The sequence below is a fragment of the Canis lupus genome, chromosome 9 (assembly GCF_011100685.1).
Source record: "Canis lupus familiaris isolate Mischka breed German Shepherd chromosome 9, alternate assembly UU_Cfam_GSD_1.0, whole genome shotgun sequence".
Lineage (NCBI taxonomy): Eukaryota > Metazoa > Chordata > Mammalia > Carnivora > Canidae > Canis > Canis lupus.
Window position 1 is genome coordinate 25,318,475 of NC_049230.1, and position 19,586 is coordinate 25,338,060.

The following is a 19,586-nucleotide window of genomic DNA, read 5'->3' on the forward strand; positions in this document are numbered from 1 at the left end:
CCTCTGCCCCTCCCCCCACTCGTTCTCTCATAAATAAAATAAAATCTTAAAAAAAAAAAAAAAAAAAGAAAGCCCTTCCTTGAAAAAATAGGTAAGACAGGGCAGCCCGGGTGGCTCAGCAGTTTAGTGCCGCCTTCAGCCCAAGGCGTGATCCTGGGGACCTGGAATCGAGTACCGCATCAGGCTCCCTGCGTGGAGCCTGCTTCTCCCTCTGCCTGTGTCTCTGCCTCTCTCTCTCCCTCTCTGTGTGTGTGTCTCTCATGAATACATAAATAAAATCTTTAAAAAAAAATAGGTAAGACACTAAGTGGAATGTAGGTCCTGGAACAGAATAATGACTCTAGTGGAAAAGTTAGGGAAATCCAAGGTACAGTCTGGAGTTTAGCTCATAGAATCCTCCCAATATATCATAAATAAAAAAATAAAAAAAATAAAAAAAAAGAATCCTCCCAATGTTAATTTGTTAGTGCTACTACAAGGATCAGGGTTACGGAAGACGTTAATATTAGGGGAATTTGGCTGAGGGGCACATGGGAACCTGCTGTATTAGCCTTTGCAAGTCTTCTGTAAATCTAAGGCAAGGGGTGAATACGGACAGGATTTGCTGACCTCACCACATGTCCATCATCTGGAAGCTGCTGGCTTTACGGAGCAAAGGACTGGCTTGGTAAAGCCCTGGTTTGGTGCCAGCTGGGAGAAACTGTCATACAGCTGGCTGTATGTGCTCTGAAGTGAACCAGTAACAACACATGGTGCTTTTCTTTGGTAGTATGAACCCACAGGATCTATGAGACAGAGGCGGGGGACAGGTAGGCTTAGATCACACCCTCGACCAGCCCTCAGGATTATCATGCTCATCCCCTCAATTTGCTAATGTGAAGGTCTGGGCATGCAGGGAAGGAATGCGGCCACTGGGGCACAAAATAATTCCTTTGAGGTGGAAGCTGAGATTGCCCTGGGCCATTTGAGGCTCCTTTGGGTACTAGGTAAACAGATGAGGGGTTCAGAGCATTGGGTCGATGACTGACTTGAGGCTTAGGGGTCCTGTGATTGTTATCACACCTTGGGGTGGACAGAAAGGGTATGGGAAGGATATAGTTTTGGAATGTAGATGAGGTTTGGTGGGGTGAAGTTCGGAGCCAATGCCAAGAAAGAATTCTGGAGACATCCTTGGTACAAAATGGTGGTTTTATGAAAGCATTGGGACAGGACCCATGGGCAAAATGAGCTGCTGCCCCAGGAGTTGTGAGGGGTGGCAGATTTTATACTTAGGAGTTGGGGGTGGTAAGGAAAAGGGAAATTTTCAAAAGAACTTTCATATGCTAAAGAGGGCCTGCAAGATACTGGAGGCCTTGCCATTGTCAGGTTCGGATCGTTTTCTCTCTAGTAAAACATTAACATTAAGATAGTTGGGAGCTTCCTGGAGGAACATTATACTCTGCCTGCCTCAAGTATTTGTCAATGGGCTGCAAGTTATAAGGACATTTAATTTTACCTACATTTCCTTCAGGAAGTTACGTTATTGATAAGAACACCTTTTTTCTTGTAAATCGCTAAAACGTTTGTAAACTGAGGGAGTTACAGGACTGTAATCTCTAGAAGTTAAGCATTTGTTTTTCCTTCACTTAGCTTTAGGGCAGCCAGGAGTGGCTGAGGAAGTCCTATAGGTTCCACCTGGGAGTTGAGGGGTGGGGCGGGTCGTGCAGAGTCAGCTGGTGCTTTGTCCTCAACTTGCCTTCTGCTCCTTCATCAGAACACCCCGAGCATCTGCACTGTGCCCCGAGAAAAGGTGAGCAGAAGAAGCTGCTACTGTAGCAGAGCCCTGTCCAGGATTCAAACACCTCAGGAATAATGGTCAGGTCAGGGTCTCCGCTGGGCCAAACAACCCAATCACTGAGATTCCACCTGAAGGTCACAGAACAAGAACCTGGATGGGTGGAAGGAAGCCATAGCCACGTGGCCAGGCACTGAGGGCTGTGGCCCACACCTGCTTTTCCTTTCTTACTGCTAGAGCCAGAGGGAATGTTTACCCTTCCTTATTAAAAAAAAAAAAAAAAAAAGATTTATTGTATTTAATAATGTAGGAAAGACGTTAGGGTTCGAAACTGACAGCCAAGAATTTTTGAGACATCTTTGGCGCAAAAAGTGGTTTTATGAAAGCACAGGACAGGATCTGTAGGCAGAAAGAGTTGCCTCGGGGTCATGAGGAGTGGCCCATTATATACTTTCAAGTTGAGAGGAGTTTAGAGATAGCGTGAGTCTCTAAGGAATTTTGGAAGCAGGGTTTCCAGGACCTTGAGGGGGCTAGCTATTGTTGGGAAAGGGTCATTTATTACCATCTAATAAAATCCTAATCATGAGGCCTTTCTGATTATATATAATCAGTGGGCCATATGCTTGGGAGATGACTGCCAATGTGTATCCTGGTGGGTGAGTAGAAAAAAGGAAATTTCTAAAAACATTTGTATATATGTTAAAGTAGCCTTACAGGATTAGGGGGCGAGGGGATGTGTCAGGCTAGGTTTGACTATTGCCTGTTAGCAAAGTGTCAACATCCAGGCAGTTGAGTCCCTAGAGGAATGTCACTCGGCCTGTTTCAAGGACTTGTCAATGGGCTGTAGGTAGTAAGGAAATTTAATAATTTCTCTTCTGCCTTTATTTCCCACATTGTTTAAATCTTTTCTTCCGGGATCCCTGGATGGCTCAGCGGTTGAGCAGCTGCCTTCGGCCCAGGGCGTGATCCTGGAGATCCGGAATCAAGTACCACGTTGGGTGGCTCCCTGCATGGAGCCTGCTTCTCCCTCTGCCTATGTCTCTGCCTCTCTCTCTGTGTCTCTCATGAATAAATAAAATCTTAATTTAAAAATAATAAATAAATCTCTTCTTCCTCATTCCTCTTCTTTTCCTTCCCAAGGATGAGATTGGCTGAATTTATTCGAGATTGCAGAATGAGTTGGGGTCAGGATGGCATTTTTAGGAGGAATTGGGAAAGCATTGGACACTCCCCAGAAGAGCCTGGATTCTCACCAGGGGTCCATGACCTCTCCAGTAGGCCTGGGCATGACCTTGGACTGGGACCTGCGGCGAGTTGGCAGCTCTAGTGGATCACTGCATTGTATTAGGTTTATTTTCACACGCTTGGGTTCAGTCTATCTAGTCATCTCCCAAACCAGAAACTCTTCATCCCAGACGACTCCCTCTCCCTCACCCATCATTCAGCGAGATGTCAAGATTTGAAAACTTTATTTCCCAAAGAACTTCTCACCCCACCTCCCACTCTACATTTAAGAGGGCCATTCCCTCAATCTAATGATCATCTCCTTAATTGTCTGCCTTCGTTCTTTTCCTTTTAATCTTGTCAGAATTCAGTTTCCTTCTTTTTTTTTTTTTTTTTTTGTAGTTTATTTATTTATTTATTCATGAGAGACACAGGGAGAGAGGCAGAGACAGGCAGAGGGAGAAGCAGGCTCCTCACAGGGAGCCCGTTGTGGGACTGGATCCCAGGACCCCGGGATCACGACCTGAGCCAAAGGCAGACACAACCATGGAGCTATCCAGGTGCACCAATGCAAACATTGCCAGGTCACTCCCAGCAGGTGAAGGTGGATTACACGAAGACCCCTCTGTTCCCCTCCAACCCCACCTCTAGAAGTGAATTCCAAAGATCTAGGCCCCTCCTAGGACATTTCCACTCCAACCTGGTAGGTGTGTGTATTCAAACCCTGGTTCTTACTCTTTCCCCTTCTCATGTCTAAGCCACTTCAACCAGATTTGCCATGTATCGGCCCATTTACAACTGAAATGTTTACGATTCAGCTCTGGATATCACCTTCTTCTAGAGGCTTTTATCGGTTTTTCCCTCTAGGATTCAACTCATCCATTCAGCTGGATTAGGCTGCCCTCCTTTGGGTCCTCCTCATCCTCCCCACAGACTTTGCACTGAACACATTGTATCAAGTGAGTCCTTGTGATGTAGTTTTGGGATGTAGCTGAGGTTTGGTGGGGTGAGGTCCGGAGCCAATGGCCAAGAAAAAATCCTGGAGACGTCCTTGGTGCAAAATGGTTTTATTCAAACACGGGGACAGGACCCGTAGGCAGAAAGAGCTGCCAGGTGCCCAACTTCAGGGGGTCGTGAAAGGTGACAGATTATATACTTGGGAGCTGGGGGTAAGGAAAAAGGGAGGTTTTCAAAAGAATTTTTGTATGCTAAAGAGGGCCTACAAGATACTAGACGCCTTGCCATCATCAAGTTCAGATGGTTTTTCCCTCTAGGAAAGCATTAACAGTAAGACAGTTGGGAGTTTCCTTCTGGAAGTTAGGTTATCAATAACCTAACTTCCAGAAGGGTTATTTTTCCCCTGGTAAATCACTAAGACATTTTGTCTTGCAGGACTGTAATCTCTATAAATTAACAATTGGTTTTTCGTTCCCTTAGCTTTAGGGCAGCCAGGAGTGCCTGAGGAATGTCACACACATCCCACCTGAGAGTGGTGGGGTGTCAGCTAGTGCTTTGTCCTTAGCTTGCCTTCTGCTCCCACATCACTTCTGAGGTTCTGTAAGACTATAATCTGCTTGCTAACAAGGCCCAGGAACCAGCGCCCTCCTTAGCAGGATCTGGCCTCCCTCCCGCTGGTCAAATCCCGTCTGTCCCTTGGCTGCTTCACCCCCTCCTAGGCTTCCCCTTGCAACCAGTGCAGAACAGAGTCCTTAGCTGAGCTCACTGGGTGCTTTAAGTCTTCATTCCATCTTCCTCTTGGGCCTCTGTCTGCCTAGTTCCACCCCATGGCCCACTGGCCTGCAGCAATTCACAGGGACCTCGCCCCAGGGCTCCACACCACCTGGATGGTCCTCTCCAGAGAGTGGCACTTATTTTGCTCCATATTTTTCTCTGCTAAACAATATGACACGAGCCATGTTTGTGTTGCCACTCTTCTCGTCCTAGTATCCAGCAAGGAACAGACACTCCATAATATTAAATCAATCATGACATTGTGACTTTATAGACTCTTTTGGCCTCAGGCCCTCTGGGGTGATCTAAGTGACTTTAGAGGATGACCACAGGATTGGACCTGCAGATGAGGGACAAAAGGAGCCCCCCAACTCTGGGCCTCAACCCAAACTATTCTGAATAAGAGACTGGGTCCTAGGAAGAGTGCAGAGGGAAAGATGGCCCAGCTTCGGGGAGGAGTAAATGTCTCTAAGGATTGCCATCTGGGGTCTCGGGGCTCTTTGAATCCCACCACACAAGGTGCCAGCTGCTGAGGCAGGGAAGCTGTCCTCTGAGTGGGGCCAGTGGTGACCCAGCAGGTGGAGTAGAGGAGAGCCGAAGGTAGGAGTGGGGAGTGGATCCCAGGGCATGGGCCAGGGGTCTACTCATGCCATGGCTGTGGCTGAAAGAAGGGGATGATTCCCTGGGTCCCTGGGTGTCCCCGGGAAGCTCGGTTCCTGGTGCAGAGCAGGGGGGCTGAGCAGGGACAGATGTCCGGGGGGAGGGGCTCCAGGGCCATCAGCTTATCATACAACCACCTTTTTCCTTGAAGGGATTCTTGTCTTCAGGGATGCCTTTGAGGAGAGGGTCGTTTCCTGCTTCAGCCTCCACATAATCCTTGATTTCCTTTCCTGTCTTGGAAATCTATGAGAAAACAAAGGGTGGTTCCAGCCCTTGATTGTCTGTCAGGATCAAAAAAAAAAAAAACAAAAAACAAACAAAAAAACAGGTCCTGGACAGGATGGGACTGAAGTTGGAGAGGAGAGAGAGAAAGGGACAGGCAGGAGTGGGGGGTGAGTTCTTTCGTCTAAGGGCGCTGGGGTGCTGGGCCAGGCACCTGCTGTGCCCTCCAGGCTGCGCAGTGGGGTGTGCTCTCCGTGGAGGTAAGCCCTGGCCTCCCTCTGCCTCCTCCCTTGTCCCAGAGGCACCTCCTGCTCCTGCTCCTTCTGCCAGTCTGGAGAGGCCCACCACCCTGAGGGCCTGTCCCTTCCCCTTGGGGTCTCGGCTCGGTGAGGACCAGGATATGATGGAGAAGAGGGGCAGGGAAGGGAGGAGGAGGCTCACCAGAGCTCTTGGGTTCTTCACTTCCTTCTTCAGCTGTTCCACCTCCATCTTCAGTAGCTCCTTCTCGCTGAGCTCCTGGGCCATCCTGTCCCAGAGACCTGCTCCCAGACAGGATTCTGCAGCTGGTATGACAAATGCCCTGGGCTCCCCGCAGCTCCCTCCTGCACCCTTCACACCTCAACTTCCACCCCCTTCCCTGTGCAGCCCCTCCTTCAGACTCTGCATATTCACACCATAGATTCACTCCCACCCCGACCCCATCAGGAGTCCAGACTCTGGAGGAGAGGATGCCCCCAGTCTGGTGGGGGAGGCACAGGCTGTGCCCTTGGAGAAGGAGCTGCCCAGGGACGAAGCAGGAATCAGAGCATGGAGAAGGGAGAGAAAAGGAGTTTCTTTCAGTGAATCAGATTTGGGAAGCCAAGTTATTGTTCCACATAATGGCACAGGTAGACATTTTTTAGGAAACAGCAGGTCCTGCCAGGGGAGAGTGTACCCTAGTGGTTAAGAGAAAGGCTCTGGAGCCTGCCAGCCTCCAGTTCTGATCCAGGTTCTTCCCAGCTACTTCCAAGCTGTGAGGCTTAGGCAAGTCACTCAACCTCCTTGAGGCTTAGTGTCTCCATTTGCAAAATTAGTATAAGAACAATACCTGGGCCCTGGGCCCGCCCTCCAGTGCCCCCCAATAAAAGAGATTTGGGTGTCAAAAAAAAAAAAAAGAACAGTACCTACCTTGTGTGAGTTTTTTGTAAGTCCTCAGAAAATAATGCATGTAAAATATTTTAACCCTCTGTCTGGCACATATGAATAATATATTTACTATTAATATTATAGTTACTGATATCAACATCATCAGGACAGGATTATCAGGAAGGCCTGCCAAGTGCCCAACTTTAGTAATTCTAAGACTAAATCCCAGCCCAGTGCAACCTCAGCCCCTCTTACCTGCCAAGAAATAGTGTGTATTCAAGTCACTTGTCCCCGACTCAGGTAAGATGGTGTTCGAGCGTCCCAGCTCTTCAGCGGCTCAAAGTCTTCAGATAAAGCAGATGGTCTGGAAGCCAAAATCTCTGATGCCTAAGCTGATCATGGGCTCAAGGTTCTAAGCCCATCCGCTGGCCTGAGCCTCCAAGCCCTCCCTGCCACTGGAGCAGACACCTGCTCCCAGCCTTGCTCCTTTAGTGACCCTTCTGGCTTAGAGCCAGTTCTCACTCTCCAACCCAACACATCCCCCTCTTCACTCTCTCCTCCCTGTGCCTTCTCTTCTAAGCCCTCCCCTCCGTTACCTCTGAGTCAGCTCTGAGATTGGCCTTCTCAGTGACTCAAGTCCTGGACCAGCTCCTAACTTCCCTCACCCAAGAAGCCATTGTGTCTCCCATCGGAGCCCCACGATTACACCGTGCAAGGTTCTCCTAAGCTCAGTCTTCCTTTGCTTACTCAATAAAAACGGACTCCTCACTTAGGATGCTGTGCCATCAACACGTGGGGCCATGGCCACCTCTAATGCCCATGTCCATGCTTCTTGGCTTCCATGCCTCCTTCTGAGCCTTGAGTGTGGGTCTCCCTCACCAGTTGCTGAGCACAGGGCCTGCATCCTGAAATTTCTCTTGGTCTCCTTCCAGGACCATCCAAGGGCTGTGCTGTTTAATAGATACTGAGCTCTTGCTCAGGCTGACACCTGTCCCATGACAAGGGGACCCTCTCGAGAAGCAAATGCTTAAGATAATCAATATGGTCAATAAAGGATCCTCTTTTTGTCTGGCTGAAAGGAGGCCTGGAGTCCATCCTGACTGCCTTGCTCTGGGGTCTGAGTCCCACTCACAGCCAGGAGTGCTAAGACTTTAGGATCAGGACAAGAGCCTGGAAGTCTCTAGGCCAACTGCCTATGAATACAGGACATAGAGCACATACCTTTTGAGAACAGCTTGGTGCTCCATGCACTGCTGCTTCCTAAAACCAACGAGTTAATCAGAAACTTGAATGTGGTGTTTCTCAAAGCCAATTCCTTCCTATTGTCTAATCGGAATCCCACATGCTACAGCTGGTCTTACCTCCATCAGGCACAGAGCTTGTAGACTAGGGCTTCTTTACATGGAACCCTTCAGAGGCTTGGTTACACTTCTCAGGGGACCTCTGGATGTCTTCCTGGTGTCTGAGCTGATTCCTCTTGCTGCTGAATTGGCTGGTTTCCATTGTTTCTGCGCCGCCCTACAGCCCCCAGCATGACTGGTCTCCACATCCTACCCACCTTCCACTCCCCAGGCCCTTGGTGACTCATCCCTGAGCTTCCCAAGGAAGCCCCCACCCTCTGCCCTTTCCTCCCCTTCCATGAGTGGAAAATCCACCCCCACCCCCCACCCAGAGCAGGCCAGTCCCCTTCCTCCTCTGTCTCCCCCCCCCAACCCCCCCCAACAGTTTCCTTTCCAGGCCCATGAGCAATCACAGCGCCCCGACCTTGGCTTCCTCTGCTGGGAGGGATTGGGGGGCTGGGCCCCCAGAGGCGCCCCTGGCTTCCCCCTTCCTCTGGGCCGGGGGCAGAGAGGCACAGGCCCTCGGGGCAGGGACTGACTTCCTCTTGTCCCGGAATGAGCCTGCCTGCCCTTTGCAAGCAGGTTTGGGTCTCTCACGGAGAGGAAACCAAAAGCAGTGAGGCGGGGGTAAGGCAGAGCGACCAATCAACGGCTGGGTGAGGCACAAAATCAGCGGGCTCCCTGGGGAGCCAGCCAGAGGCTGGGGGCCATGGCAGAGCTGCAGCAGCTACAGGAGTTCGAGATCCCCACGGGCCGGGAGGCTCTGCGGGGCAACCACAGCTCCCTGCTGCGGGTCGCGGACTACTGCGTGGACAATTATGTGCAGGTAGGCGGAGTGGGCACAGGCCCCGACACCCTTGCCTCCCACCACCGCCCCGAGAGGCCCAGAGCCCACCTCCAAGGCAGGACTGCGGGAGCCACCCTGACAGGTGCTCGGCCCGGGTGCGGATGGGAAATCCTCCACCCCAGGCCTCGGCTTCATTCTGTTCCCCTCAAACTTCAGCCCTGACCCCGTGCCACCCAGCCCTACCGTGCCCCACTGCCTCTCCTGGAGCCTCACACCTCTATCCCGTTAGCGCTCCTCACTCTATCTTTGTCTCCCTCCCAGGTCCTGCTCAGATCCAGACTTGTCCCCAAACAAATAGTGGCATCATTACTGCATCTGCAGGCCGACTCTAGGTGGGCCTTCTGAACTTCCTGGACAGTGTCATGAACTTGACAGGGGGAGATTCCTTTCCCTGATATTTGAGCGAGAGTGGACAGACATCAGACTAAGCTGGGTCAGGCACAGAGGCAGGGGGATGGACAACGTGACTGCTGGGAGCTGTCTACCAGCAAAAAGATGACAGCTGTGCTTTATTATTATTATTATTATTATTATTATTATTTAAAATATTTTATTTATTTATTTATTCATGAAGGACACACAGAGAGAGTCAGGGACATAGGCAGAGGGAGAAGCAGGCTCCCCGTGGGGAGCCCGACGGGGACTCGATTCCAGGACCCCAGGACCCCAGGACCACGACCCAAGCCAAAGGCAGATGTTTAAGGACTGAGCCACCCAGATGCCCCGACAACTGAGACTTTTTAGAACTTTCCTAAATTGTGTAGCGGTTTCAGGACCATGAACATAGATTCCCAGATCAAGGGAAGAGTGGGGAGGGAAACTCAACAACAATTGAGCACCTGTTTTTTTTGTTGTTGTTGTTTTTCCCATTAATCCTCGTAAGCACCTTATGAGACAAGTATTATTATTCCTCTTTCATAGATGAAGAACCAGCAGCGCAGGGAGGCAAGGTGACTGTCCAAGGTCACATGGCTTGGATGTAGCAAAGCTGAGCATCAGCCTCCTGACTTCCGAAGCCGGTTCTCTCCTCTCCTTCTCTTTACCTCTTGCCTGACATGCCGTATGACTTAAAGACAGTTTATTTGCACTGACAGGCCCCGGGGGACCTCCTGGCTCAGTAAGAGTGTTGAAAAAAAAAAAAAAATGAAAGTAGCAAGTGCTTATGGGAAAATGGCAGATTAAAGGGAGTCAGTGATGAGACCAGTGAGAACACTCTGCACCCTTCCTTTGGGCAGGCTTGTTGCCCACATGGCCTCTTTTAGTCCTCCCCCAAGCCAGAGAGGGGAGAAGCACTCCCATTCCACAGCAGGAGGCCGGGGTTCAGAAAGATTGACTCACTTTCCCAAGGTCCCTAAGCTAGTGGCAGTCTGAATTTGAACCCAGAACTCTGACTCAAGAGCCCACCCCCAAACCTCTAGTTGAATAGTTGCTGTTGGTGTAGATGCTGAATGACCGACCAGCTTACAGATGAGATGGACTATGGCTTGTAAACCAGCCCGGTTCTCGTGGTGCTGGAAGGTAGCCTTCTACAGACAAGGAGAGAAGCAGTTCTGTCCATTTCTTGGGTAAACTCTGCACAGCTCCAGGCTCTTCCAGATGGGTTCTCCTTTGTTGCATACACAGTGTGTGCACACAGGATTTAGGATTACAAAGACCCAGTCCAATTTCCATCTCTGCCACCAACCAACTACAGGACCCATGGCAAGCTGACTCTCTGATTCTTACACCTCTCTCTTTACCATGGTCACGTGGGTTAAATGTGAAAATGTGTTAAAGCACTTAGCCCAGTGCCTGTCACTTAGGAAGGGCAGGATACATGGAAACTATGACCATTACTATCATCATCATCATTTGTCGGAAGGATGAAAGATAATGAAAGTCAATTCTAGTGAGGTGAAGCTGCCCTTGCAAAATCACCAAAAGCCCTGCCCCAGGTCAGAGTCCCCGGGCTCCTGCTTCCTTCATGCAGAACACTAATTAATTGACCTTAGTTACCTTTCCTGGCCTCTCAGGGGAGGATCTCAGTCTGGGGAGCAAATGCTTTCAAAGGGTTTGGATGACTTCTCAGAACTACCGTTAAAGAAGGCCTGGTTCCCACGCCCCCTGTCCTTCCCTCAGCCCCTCCCTTCACCCCAGTCAGGTGCAGGAAGCCCATGGGGAATGGGGGGAGGCAGGCTGGGGTTGACTTCAGAGTTCTCTCTGTCAGAGTCCATTGAGTTTACAGACAAGGTAATCTGCATGATGAATAAGCAGACAGCTATGACAATGGATCTCATATTTTTGTACCTCTGGACCTAACTTTGGGCCAAGCCCCAAACCAGGGGTCAGTAGGTATCCAGCTCCAGGCTCCTGGAGCTGGGCCCAAGCGGACCATCTGGGCTGACAGTTCCACATGGCAGGCCAACCAGGGGACAGCATTGATGAGGCAAGCTAGGAAGTCTGGGTGCAGACCAAAGGAGGAGGAGTCACTACCCCATTCTGGACTTTCCTTTCCTTGTCTATTAAAGAATGGTCTTGAGCTAGGGACACCTGGCTGGCTCAGTGGTTGAGTGTCTGCTTTTGGCTCAGGGTGTGATCCTGAGATCCAGTCCCCCATCAGGCTCCCTGCAGGTAGCCTGCTTCTCTCTCTGCCTATGTGTGGGTCTCTCATAAATAAATAAATAAAATCTTAAAAAAGAAGAAGAAGAAGAAGAAGAAGAAGAAGAAGAAGAAGAAGAAGAAAGAAAAGAAAGAAGAAAGAAGAAAGAAGGAAGAAGGAAGAAGGAAGAAAGAAGAAGAAGAAAGAAGAAGAAGGAAGAAGGAAGAAAGAAGAAAGAAAGAGGAGAAGGAGAAGGAGAAGGAGAAGGAGAAGAAGAAGAATGGTCTTGTTTTTTTTTTTTTTTTTTTTTTTTTTATTTATTATAGTCACAGAGAGAGAGAGAGAGGCAGAGACACAGGCAGAGGGAGAAGCAGGCTCCATGCACCGGGAGCCCGACGTGGGATTCGATCCCGGGTCTCCAGGATCGCGCCCTGGGCCAAAGGCAGGCGCCAAACCGCTGCGCCACCCAGGGATCCCAAGAAGAATGGTCTTGAACTAGAATAAGACCTGTTCTCCTTTCTGGTTCAAACATCCTGGGTTGATTTCTTTGCCTTTTCTAAAGCTTTTGGGTACATATGCTGATGAAATGTAAATTGCATGCAAATGAGCACCTAGTTGTTGGAACTGAAAAGCAGAGCAGGGCTGCGCAGAAGGTTCTGGGCCTGCCTTTATTTTCATTTATTTATTTATTTATTTTGGGCCTGCCTTTAGACTTCAGCTTGGCTCAGGCTCCAATGGAAGCACCCTGCTCCGATAGGTTCTAGGTCCGCTCTCCACTGACAGGCTCTAGGGAGCACCCGGGCTCTTTGGCAAAGACACTGCTTGCAGCCTTGTCTGCCCATGCCCGGGCCTGGCCCAGACCTGCCCTGGGCTCCTCCCTCTTCTCTAGAGAAGGCTACAGGCTAAATTGCAGCAGCTCCATGATCTGACCTGAGATGAGGAAGCTGCCTAGGGAACCAAATGGCCAAAGAACTTTTGCTCTAGCCCTTAGTCTGATCTGGAACTGAAAAAAAAAACACCCCTTCTTCTGTCTTTAGCTATTCTTTCCCACCCTTTTACTGCTGACTGGCAGTGTGACCCTGCCTGGTACAGTGCCTGGCATGCAGTAAGGAGATGCCCAGAAAGTATAGGTTTCACATTCATTAACTCACAAATGCATATTTATGAAGTATCATCTGTGTTGGGCACTAATCCAGGGTAGGATACAGAATAAAACAGACAGCCTTTCTGCCCTCACCGTGCTTACATTTTAGTCTGGGGGGTAGATAATGAAGTAAATAGATAAATCACTTCTGATAGATAGTCCTAAGTACTATGAGGAAAAGAGAACAGGGTAAGTATAGTAGAGAGCCGATACAGATGTAGGCTAGGGGAATCTTAGGGTGGTGATGAAATGTGTCTCTGGGGAGCTGAGATTTAATAATAAGGGTTCTAGAAGGAGATACACCAAGTGCATAGGCCCTGAGGTGGAAACAATCTTAACTTGATGGAGAACAGGAACCTAAAGGCAAATGTGCCTGGAGGGGAGGAAGTGAGAGGGAGTGGTGGAGGAGAATGGGGAGAGAAAAGCAGAGTCAGCCTTGTGGGGACCCTATACAGGCCATGATTGGAAGTCTGGATTTTATTCTCACATATTGGGAAGCTACTGGAGGGAATGAATGAAGTCCCTCTTCCCTGGGCTGCAATTTCCTTATCTATAAAATGGACTAGATCATTGGTACCCAAACACTATTCTGCAGACTGGAGAAAGGAGCACAGGGGTCACCTGGGGAGCTCTTAAAGGCACAGATTCATCACCCTCACTCTCCCTTACTCCCAGATTCCAGTAAGAAGGTCTAGGACAGGGGGGGCCTGATGTCGATTGGGTTGGTTTTTAAGTTTGAAATTACTGCCTTCCTCTTTCCTTTCTACTCTTCACCCTTGATTTCTAAAGGTCCTCCAAAGGTGGTGGGGTCAATCTTCAGCTGGACTCTTCGAGGACGGAGATCTCCTCCTCTGTTTGCATCCATTCCTTGGGGCCACAGATTTGCTTTCCTAATATCCCCGAGTCCCTCTTACTACAGTGTCTTTCTCATGGAAACCACGTCAAACATCTTGAGTTACTGCTTTCTCCCGTGATCCCTATGCCCTCTCCTATCCTACCCACGGATCCCGTGGAAGGGGCCGTCCTCAGACCAGAGCTATGTGTATTACAGGCCACAGACAAGAGGAAGGCACTGGAAGAGACCATGGCCTTTACCACCCAGGCACTGGCCAGCGTGGCCTACCAAGTAGGCAACCTGGCTGGACATACTCTGCGTATGCTGGACCTGCAGGCGGCCTCGCTGCGGCAGGTGGAAGCGCGTGTGAACACACTGGGCCAGGTAAGGGGTATGGGAGGGCTTCTTGTGTGAGCTTCCAATTCTTTGGCCCCACTCAGACATTTTCTCCAGCAAAAGCTCTCTCCCGCCTTCCTCCAAGTGCCTCACTTGGCCATGGAAGCTTGGCACTTCCCAAGAGTTTCAAACCTCCCTATCTCTGTGGGTATGTCTCAGGGCTGGGCTTGCTGCCCTACCAGACTAGGAACTCCTTGAAGGCAGTCCTTTTTCTTTCTGAATTCTATCTGAATTCTATCCCACAGGTAGCAAGCAGGACTTGCTTACCAATCACGGTGGCTGCCTCATACGGTAAAGAGGCCAGAGGACTTGTTTCCATCTAAACACAGGCAATGACTTAATAAGTGTCCTCCTCCCAGAGTGTTTGCTTGGCAAGGTCATCTTCAGCCCTGAGAGCACTGCCACCACCCTATGGTGCCTCCCGCCCCTCTAGCATACACACCCTCCTTCCTTCCTGGATCCTTGGCTGAGGAACTGCCCCATCAACCACATGCACAGATCCACTCACACAGCAGCCTGGCCCGTGCATCACCCACATGTTCCCTGCAGGGTGTGACTCTCACCCCAGCAGACCGGAGTCCCCACCCTCTCTGTGTCTTGAATTTCCCCACAGAACATTCTAAGAGGAACTTAATTCACTGCTTTGTCCCCCAAAAGAGACAAGTTGATCCAGTCACGGTTCTCTACCATCTAGGCATTGTCCACCTCTGCTTCTGAGCCAACCGAGTGCACTGGTCTCTTCCCAGCCGCCCCAAGGGTGCCGTGTTTCCTCCTTTCCTCTGGCGCCTGATCAGCTAATAATAACCCTCATTCTCTTCCACCAGGAAGCTGCTCCAAAGTGGCTCCATCCTCCCCTGGCAACTCTTTTCCCAAATGCTGTGTGACCCTGGGGACATTTATTCTCTCTCTGGACCTCACTGCTTCCCATGGTCCTGACTCCCACTCCAAAGCCTCTATCTTCTTTGGAGTGGGAGTATTGGGGGTGCCTGGATGGCTCACTGGTTGAGTGCCTGCCTTTGGCTCTGGCAGGTCCGTTGGTTGTGATCCCAGGGTCCTGGGATGGAGTCCCGCATCTGGCTTCCTGCAGGGAGCCTGCTTCTCCCTCTGCCTGTGTCTCTGCCTTTCTCTGAGTCTCTCATGAATAAATAAAATCTAAAAAAACCCAAGCCAAAACAAAATAAGAGGTGGGGCACTGTATGGAGACTCCTCCTGTCACCTCAAACCCTGTCATGGCAGATGGTGAATATGCATATGGAGAAGGTGGCCCGAAGGGAGATTGGCACCTTAGCAACCGTCCAGCGGCTGCCCCCTGGCCAGAAAGTCATCGCCCCCGACAGCCTCCCTCCCCTCACGCCTTACTACAGGAGACCCCTCAACTTTGGCTGCCTGGATGACATTGGCCATGGGATTAAGGTAGAGAGAGGGCCCCTCCTCTTTTCCACAAACCACTCCCTCAGTTTAGTGGGTTCGCTTCTCCCCAGCCTCCTCCTCATTCTCTTCCACATCCACATTCTTGTTCCATCCAGTCTTATTCCCTGATCTTTCCTCACTGCCTGAAGCCATCACCCTTAGGGGACCCCTCCTCTCCAAGCCTCCCTCCTTAAAAGTCTTTCCTGACCCCTCCCTCCATAACTGGCCTTTACTCTGTCCTCAGATGGTTAGCTGAGGGTGCATCTGAGCACCCCCTTCCACAGGGGCTGGGTGTGTGTGTGAAGGGGAAGAGAGGAAGGGAAGGCGTCAGGGTGTACATGAGAATTGCTCCCCAGCCACATGAGAACAGTAACTTCCTCTGTCTGGAGGTTTGAGGTCAAGGCACTGAGCACTCCCCCCAGAGCTGCTTGCTGTTGGGTGGGAAGGGGTGGGGATGCAGCCACTCAAAAGGGAGGGGCCTGGTGAAGATGGGGAGCATGCCACTAGCATTTCCTTCTCCGCTCATCTCCTGAGAGGTGGGAGAGCACACATCCCTAACCCCATGTAGTCAGTTCCCACATGCCAACATCCCAAGGGAGATTAAAGCTCCCCTGGATCTCAGCGACCCCTTGAAACCCTCAACATACCATAGCATACAGACTATCCTCCCCTCCCTCAGTCACCAGGCTTCCCCACCAGTGAGTTCCCATTGCCCAGCTTCCATTCTTTTGGACTCAGCTCAGTCCCCCTTGTCTTGTGCCTAGCGGAGTATAGCAGAGGACAGCATCCCTCATGTGCCCACACTCAGGGACACCCCGCCAGGGACAGAAGCGCTCTCTCACATGTGGGCTGGCCCTTGCCACTTGTGCATTTTAAATGCTCTGTCCCTCTGTCCTGAGCTTCCCAAAGCCGGGTTCTGCAGGCCAGTCAAAATGACAGGTGGGGGGCACCTGGGTGGCTCAGTGGGTTAAGCGGCTGCCTTCCCCTGGGGTCACGATCCCAAGGTCCTGGGATCCAGCCTGGCATCCAGCTCCCTGCTCAGCGGGGAGCCTGCTTCTCCCTCTCCCTCTGCCTGCTTCTTCCCCTACTTGTGCTCTCTCTCTGCCAAATAGATGAATAAAATCATTTTTTAAAAATGGCAGGGGTATACCTCTAGGTGTGATGGTCCCCTCCCCCCCCCTTCCCGCCAACTCCTCAGCCCCGCCGGGGGTTGCCTGGGGTCTATGAGGATTAGAGCCCACCAAGCTGGCCACTGAGATGCTGTGCGCGCCTGCGAGGTGCGGATGCTAGGCTGTGCAGAGGAAGTGGCCTTCAGACCGCGTCTGCTCCAGGTTTCCGTCGGGCCCGCGGTCGACCAGAGGCCCAGGGCCCAGGCAGCAGCAAGAGGGGGTAGCTGTGTGTGGGGTGGGGTGCGATGTGGGGGGCTGGGAAGTAGAAGTGGGAACTTGGCTGTCCCCGCGCGCTCCCTCCCAGTTCGCGGCCGCCTCTCCCTCATTTCCCTTCTGGGACCAGGGGGCTACTGGGGAGGGGGAGCCCCATAGACGTCAACCCCGCCCCCTGCTCCCCCGCAGGATCTGACAACGCAGTTGTCGCGGACCGGGACTCTTTCGCGAAAGAGCATCAAGGCGCCTGCGACACCCGCCTCCGCCACCCTGGGGTGAGGCCTCGAGATCCCGAAACCCTCCTCCCCCACCCTCAGTGCAGAGGAGCCAAACTTCCTCCTCCCCGCACCTGACCCCGCTGGCCGGAAGCCTTCCTTCCCCACCCTAATCCACCCCTCCCCCACCCCAGGAGGCCGCCGCGGATCCCCGAGCCCGTGCAGCTCCCAGTGGTGCCCGAGGGCAAACTCTCCGCCGCCTCATCTGCCTCTTCCCTGGCCTCTGCAGGGTGAGCCCCACAAGTCCAAGTGGGGGTGTCACGGTGACTACTAGGGTGGAGACGACTCGCAGCACAGGCCTGGGCTGATGACTGAAGGGGCGGGGCCGGTGGGGGGGTAATGCCGAGTTAGGGAAGGGGTCCCCCAACTTAGCCGAGCCCTCTTTCTCTGGTCCTCAGCAGCGCCGAAGGTGTCGGTGGGGGCTCCACGACCAAGGGGCAGGCAGCACCCCCACCCCCACCTCTCCCCGGCATGGCCCCACCCCCGCCACCGGCCCCCGAGGTCTTCCTGCCTCCCCCTCCGCTGGAGGAAGTATCCCTGCCCCCGCCGGGTAAGGAGCTCCGCCCCCTCCTGGCTCCCCTGTGGGGTCTCTGCCTCACGTCCCCCAGGTCTCCCCGCCCATCCGATCCGCCAGCTCAGTGGACGTCCTAGGTAGGGGGTAACAGGAGAGGAAGTGCGCTAATTTAGCGCCTGCTTTACACCAGGCTCTGTGTTCAAGCTCCTCGTCTCTTTTTTCACTTAACTTAAAAACCCTAAGAGGATCTTCACACTCTGATTGCACAGATGCAAGTTGAGGCCGACAGGTTAAATTCAGTGACTTGCCTGTGGTTACCCAGCTGAGTGGCAGAGCCTGAGGACCTTACACCGCTCAACATTTGTGTGTTTACTGAGAACCTACTAGAGGCCTTGTGGTGGGAACCCTGATGGGCCCAGGCTGGAGAAAGATTACATAAATGGGTGGATGCTGGAGCCCGGATTTTGAACAGTGGAGTTTCCTGGGGGCAGTTGGAAGGGGGTTTCCTGTGCCACACCTGCAGGCTTTCTACTTTCCCTCCCAGCACCAGAGCTGCCCCCGCCCCTGGATCTGCCCCCTCCTCTACCCCTGGATGTTGATGAATTGGGGCTGCCACCACTGCCCCCACCAGACTTTGGGCCTGAAGAGCCTAGCTGGGTCCCTGCTGCATACTTGGAGAAAGGTACCTGATTCCTGGGACTAGGGATCCCCTCTCCTCTTCTTTTTTTTTTTTTTTCCCCTCTCCTCTTCTACACTAGAATCTGCAACGGTGTGAATATGAGCCCGTTATACACACACACACCCCTCCCTATTTCCTGATGAACTGACCAAACGTTCATCCAGGAGTGGTGAACCAAGATGGAAAGACAGGCAGCTGGCCTGGCACTGAATACTATTAACCCAGGTGGGGAAGCAGGGGTGGTCCCAAGAGCTTTGGGGAAGGCACCTCCTGCCCTACTCCCTGTAGCCATCCCCCTAGATGTTCCCTGGCATCCCCATGCTAGGGCAGGAGACACATCTCATGGCAACCTCTCCTCCCATCCTGCAGTGGTGACATTGTACCCATACACCCGCCAGAAAGACAACGAGCTCTCCTTCTCCAAGGGCACCGTCATCTGCATCACACGCCGCTACTCAGATGGCTGGTGTGAGGGCGTCAGCTCAGACGGGACTGGATTCTTCCCAGGGAACTATGTGGAGCCCAGCTGCTGACAGCTGAGGGCTCTCTGGGCTCCCGATCCGGCACCCCTTGAGCTCCAGTACAAAGCCAACCCCACAGTCAAGGCTAGACTAGGGCTGCCCACTTCTTGGTCTGCGAGCTGTGCCTACCCTTCCCCTCCTTTTGGTGGGAAGGGGTCCCGGGGAGAGACAGAATGGACCCAAAGGCCCGCTGCAGACAGGAAAGAACTGGAAGCCAGAGTTTGATGATCTTGTCCACAGAGGACACCCTACTCCACGCAGGATGGGGTCTCCAGCTGCAAGTACCAACTTTGAATAAAACTCTGATGACCTCCTGGTGATTGCCCTGCAAGGCTAGGGGGCCAGAGAGAGAGGAGGGAGTGCAAGGCTCCTGCTAATTATTGAGCCCCCTCTGCCTGCGCCGCCTCCCCCCCACACCCCCGCAGCAGTCCCTTGCCGTCCCTTCGGTCCTGTGTGCCCTGGACACTAGACCCCTGACGCCTCTGCAACGACTTGTTCCCGTTGTTTGCTGTGTGAAGTTCGGCTTGGGTGCCTCCAGCTGGGCACTCTTCCCAGAGTGGGACCAACTCCCGCCACCCTTAGATGGGTCTCCCCGAGAGCCGACATCGCCTCACCCTCACCCTTCAGACATCGGCGCGAGAGATCTCAAGTCAGCTCTTCCCCCTTCACCTCCTTTATAGCTCTAAAACACCAAAGAGGGAGGAGGGGCTTGGCTTTCGCTGGCTCTGCTTTAAAACATCATGGCTTTCTGTTCCATACGGGAGGAGGGGGGAGGCGCAGGGGGCCCAGCCCGCGGGGCGACTTTGGTAAAGTCCCTGGTCTCTTGCTGCATAGACGAGGCTGGGGTGAGAGGAGCCACGGTCGCGCGCTGCGAGGTCCCAGGCTGGACGGACCCGAGCCGAACAGTGCTACCTCGTTCCACCACCAGG

The 19,586-nt window shown here is 52.3% G+C and overlaps 2 protein-coding genes across 3 annotated transcripts; one reads left to right on the top strand and one right to left on the bottom strand.

Moving 5' to 3' along the window:
* Nucleotides 1-4,049: 4,049 nt before the first annotated feature.
* On the bottom strand, nt 4,050-6,955 carry GNGT2 (G protein subunit gamma transducin 2). The gene is given in 3 exon segments (NM_001003071.2): nt 4,050-5,632; nt 6,053-6,174; nt 6,779-6,955. Coding segments are annotated over 2 exon segments (210 nt in total). The 5' UTR covers nt 6,137-6,174; nt 6,779-6,955; the 3' UTR covers nt 4,050-5,506.
* A 1,502-nt stretch (nt 6,956-8,457) lies between these two features.
* On the top strand, nt 8,458-19,022 carry ABI3 (ABI family member 3). Of its 2 annotated transcripts, none has more exons than XM_038547612.1 (8): nt 8,458-8,902; nt 13,697-13,864; nt 15,113-15,289; nt 16,858-16,943; nt 17,078-17,173; nt 17,342-17,493; nt 18,002-18,139; nt 18,506-19,022. In XM_038547612.1, exons 1-8 carry the CDS (start codon nt 8,786-8,788, stop codon nt 18,667-18,669), a joined length of 1,098 nt encoding a protein of 365 aa, XP_038403540.1. In that variant the 5' UTR covers nt 8,458-8,785; the 3' UTR covers nt 18,670-19,022. The 2 variants fall into 2 exon arrangements, with proteins under 2 accessions (XP_038403540.1, XP_038403541.1); XM_038547613.1 differs by having other exon boundaries at nt 17,345-17,493.
* The last annotated feature ends 564 nt before the right edge of the window (nt 19,023-19,586 follow it).

Bases quoted from the DNA above. Each gene is read 5' to 3' on its own strand.
- ABI3 (XM_038547612.1), top strand. From the start codon at position 8,786: ATGGCAGAGCTGCAGCAGCTACAGGAGTTCGAGATCCCCACGGGCCGG. The intron at 13,865-15,112 runs GTAAGGGGTATG...CTGTCATGGCAG, and splicing joins GTGTGAACACACTGGGCCAG to ATGGTGAATATGCATATGGA. The intron at 17,174-17,341 runs GTGAGCCCCACA...TCTGGTCCTCAG, and splicing joins TCTTCCCTGGCCTCTGCAGG to CAGCGCCGAAGGTGTCGGTG.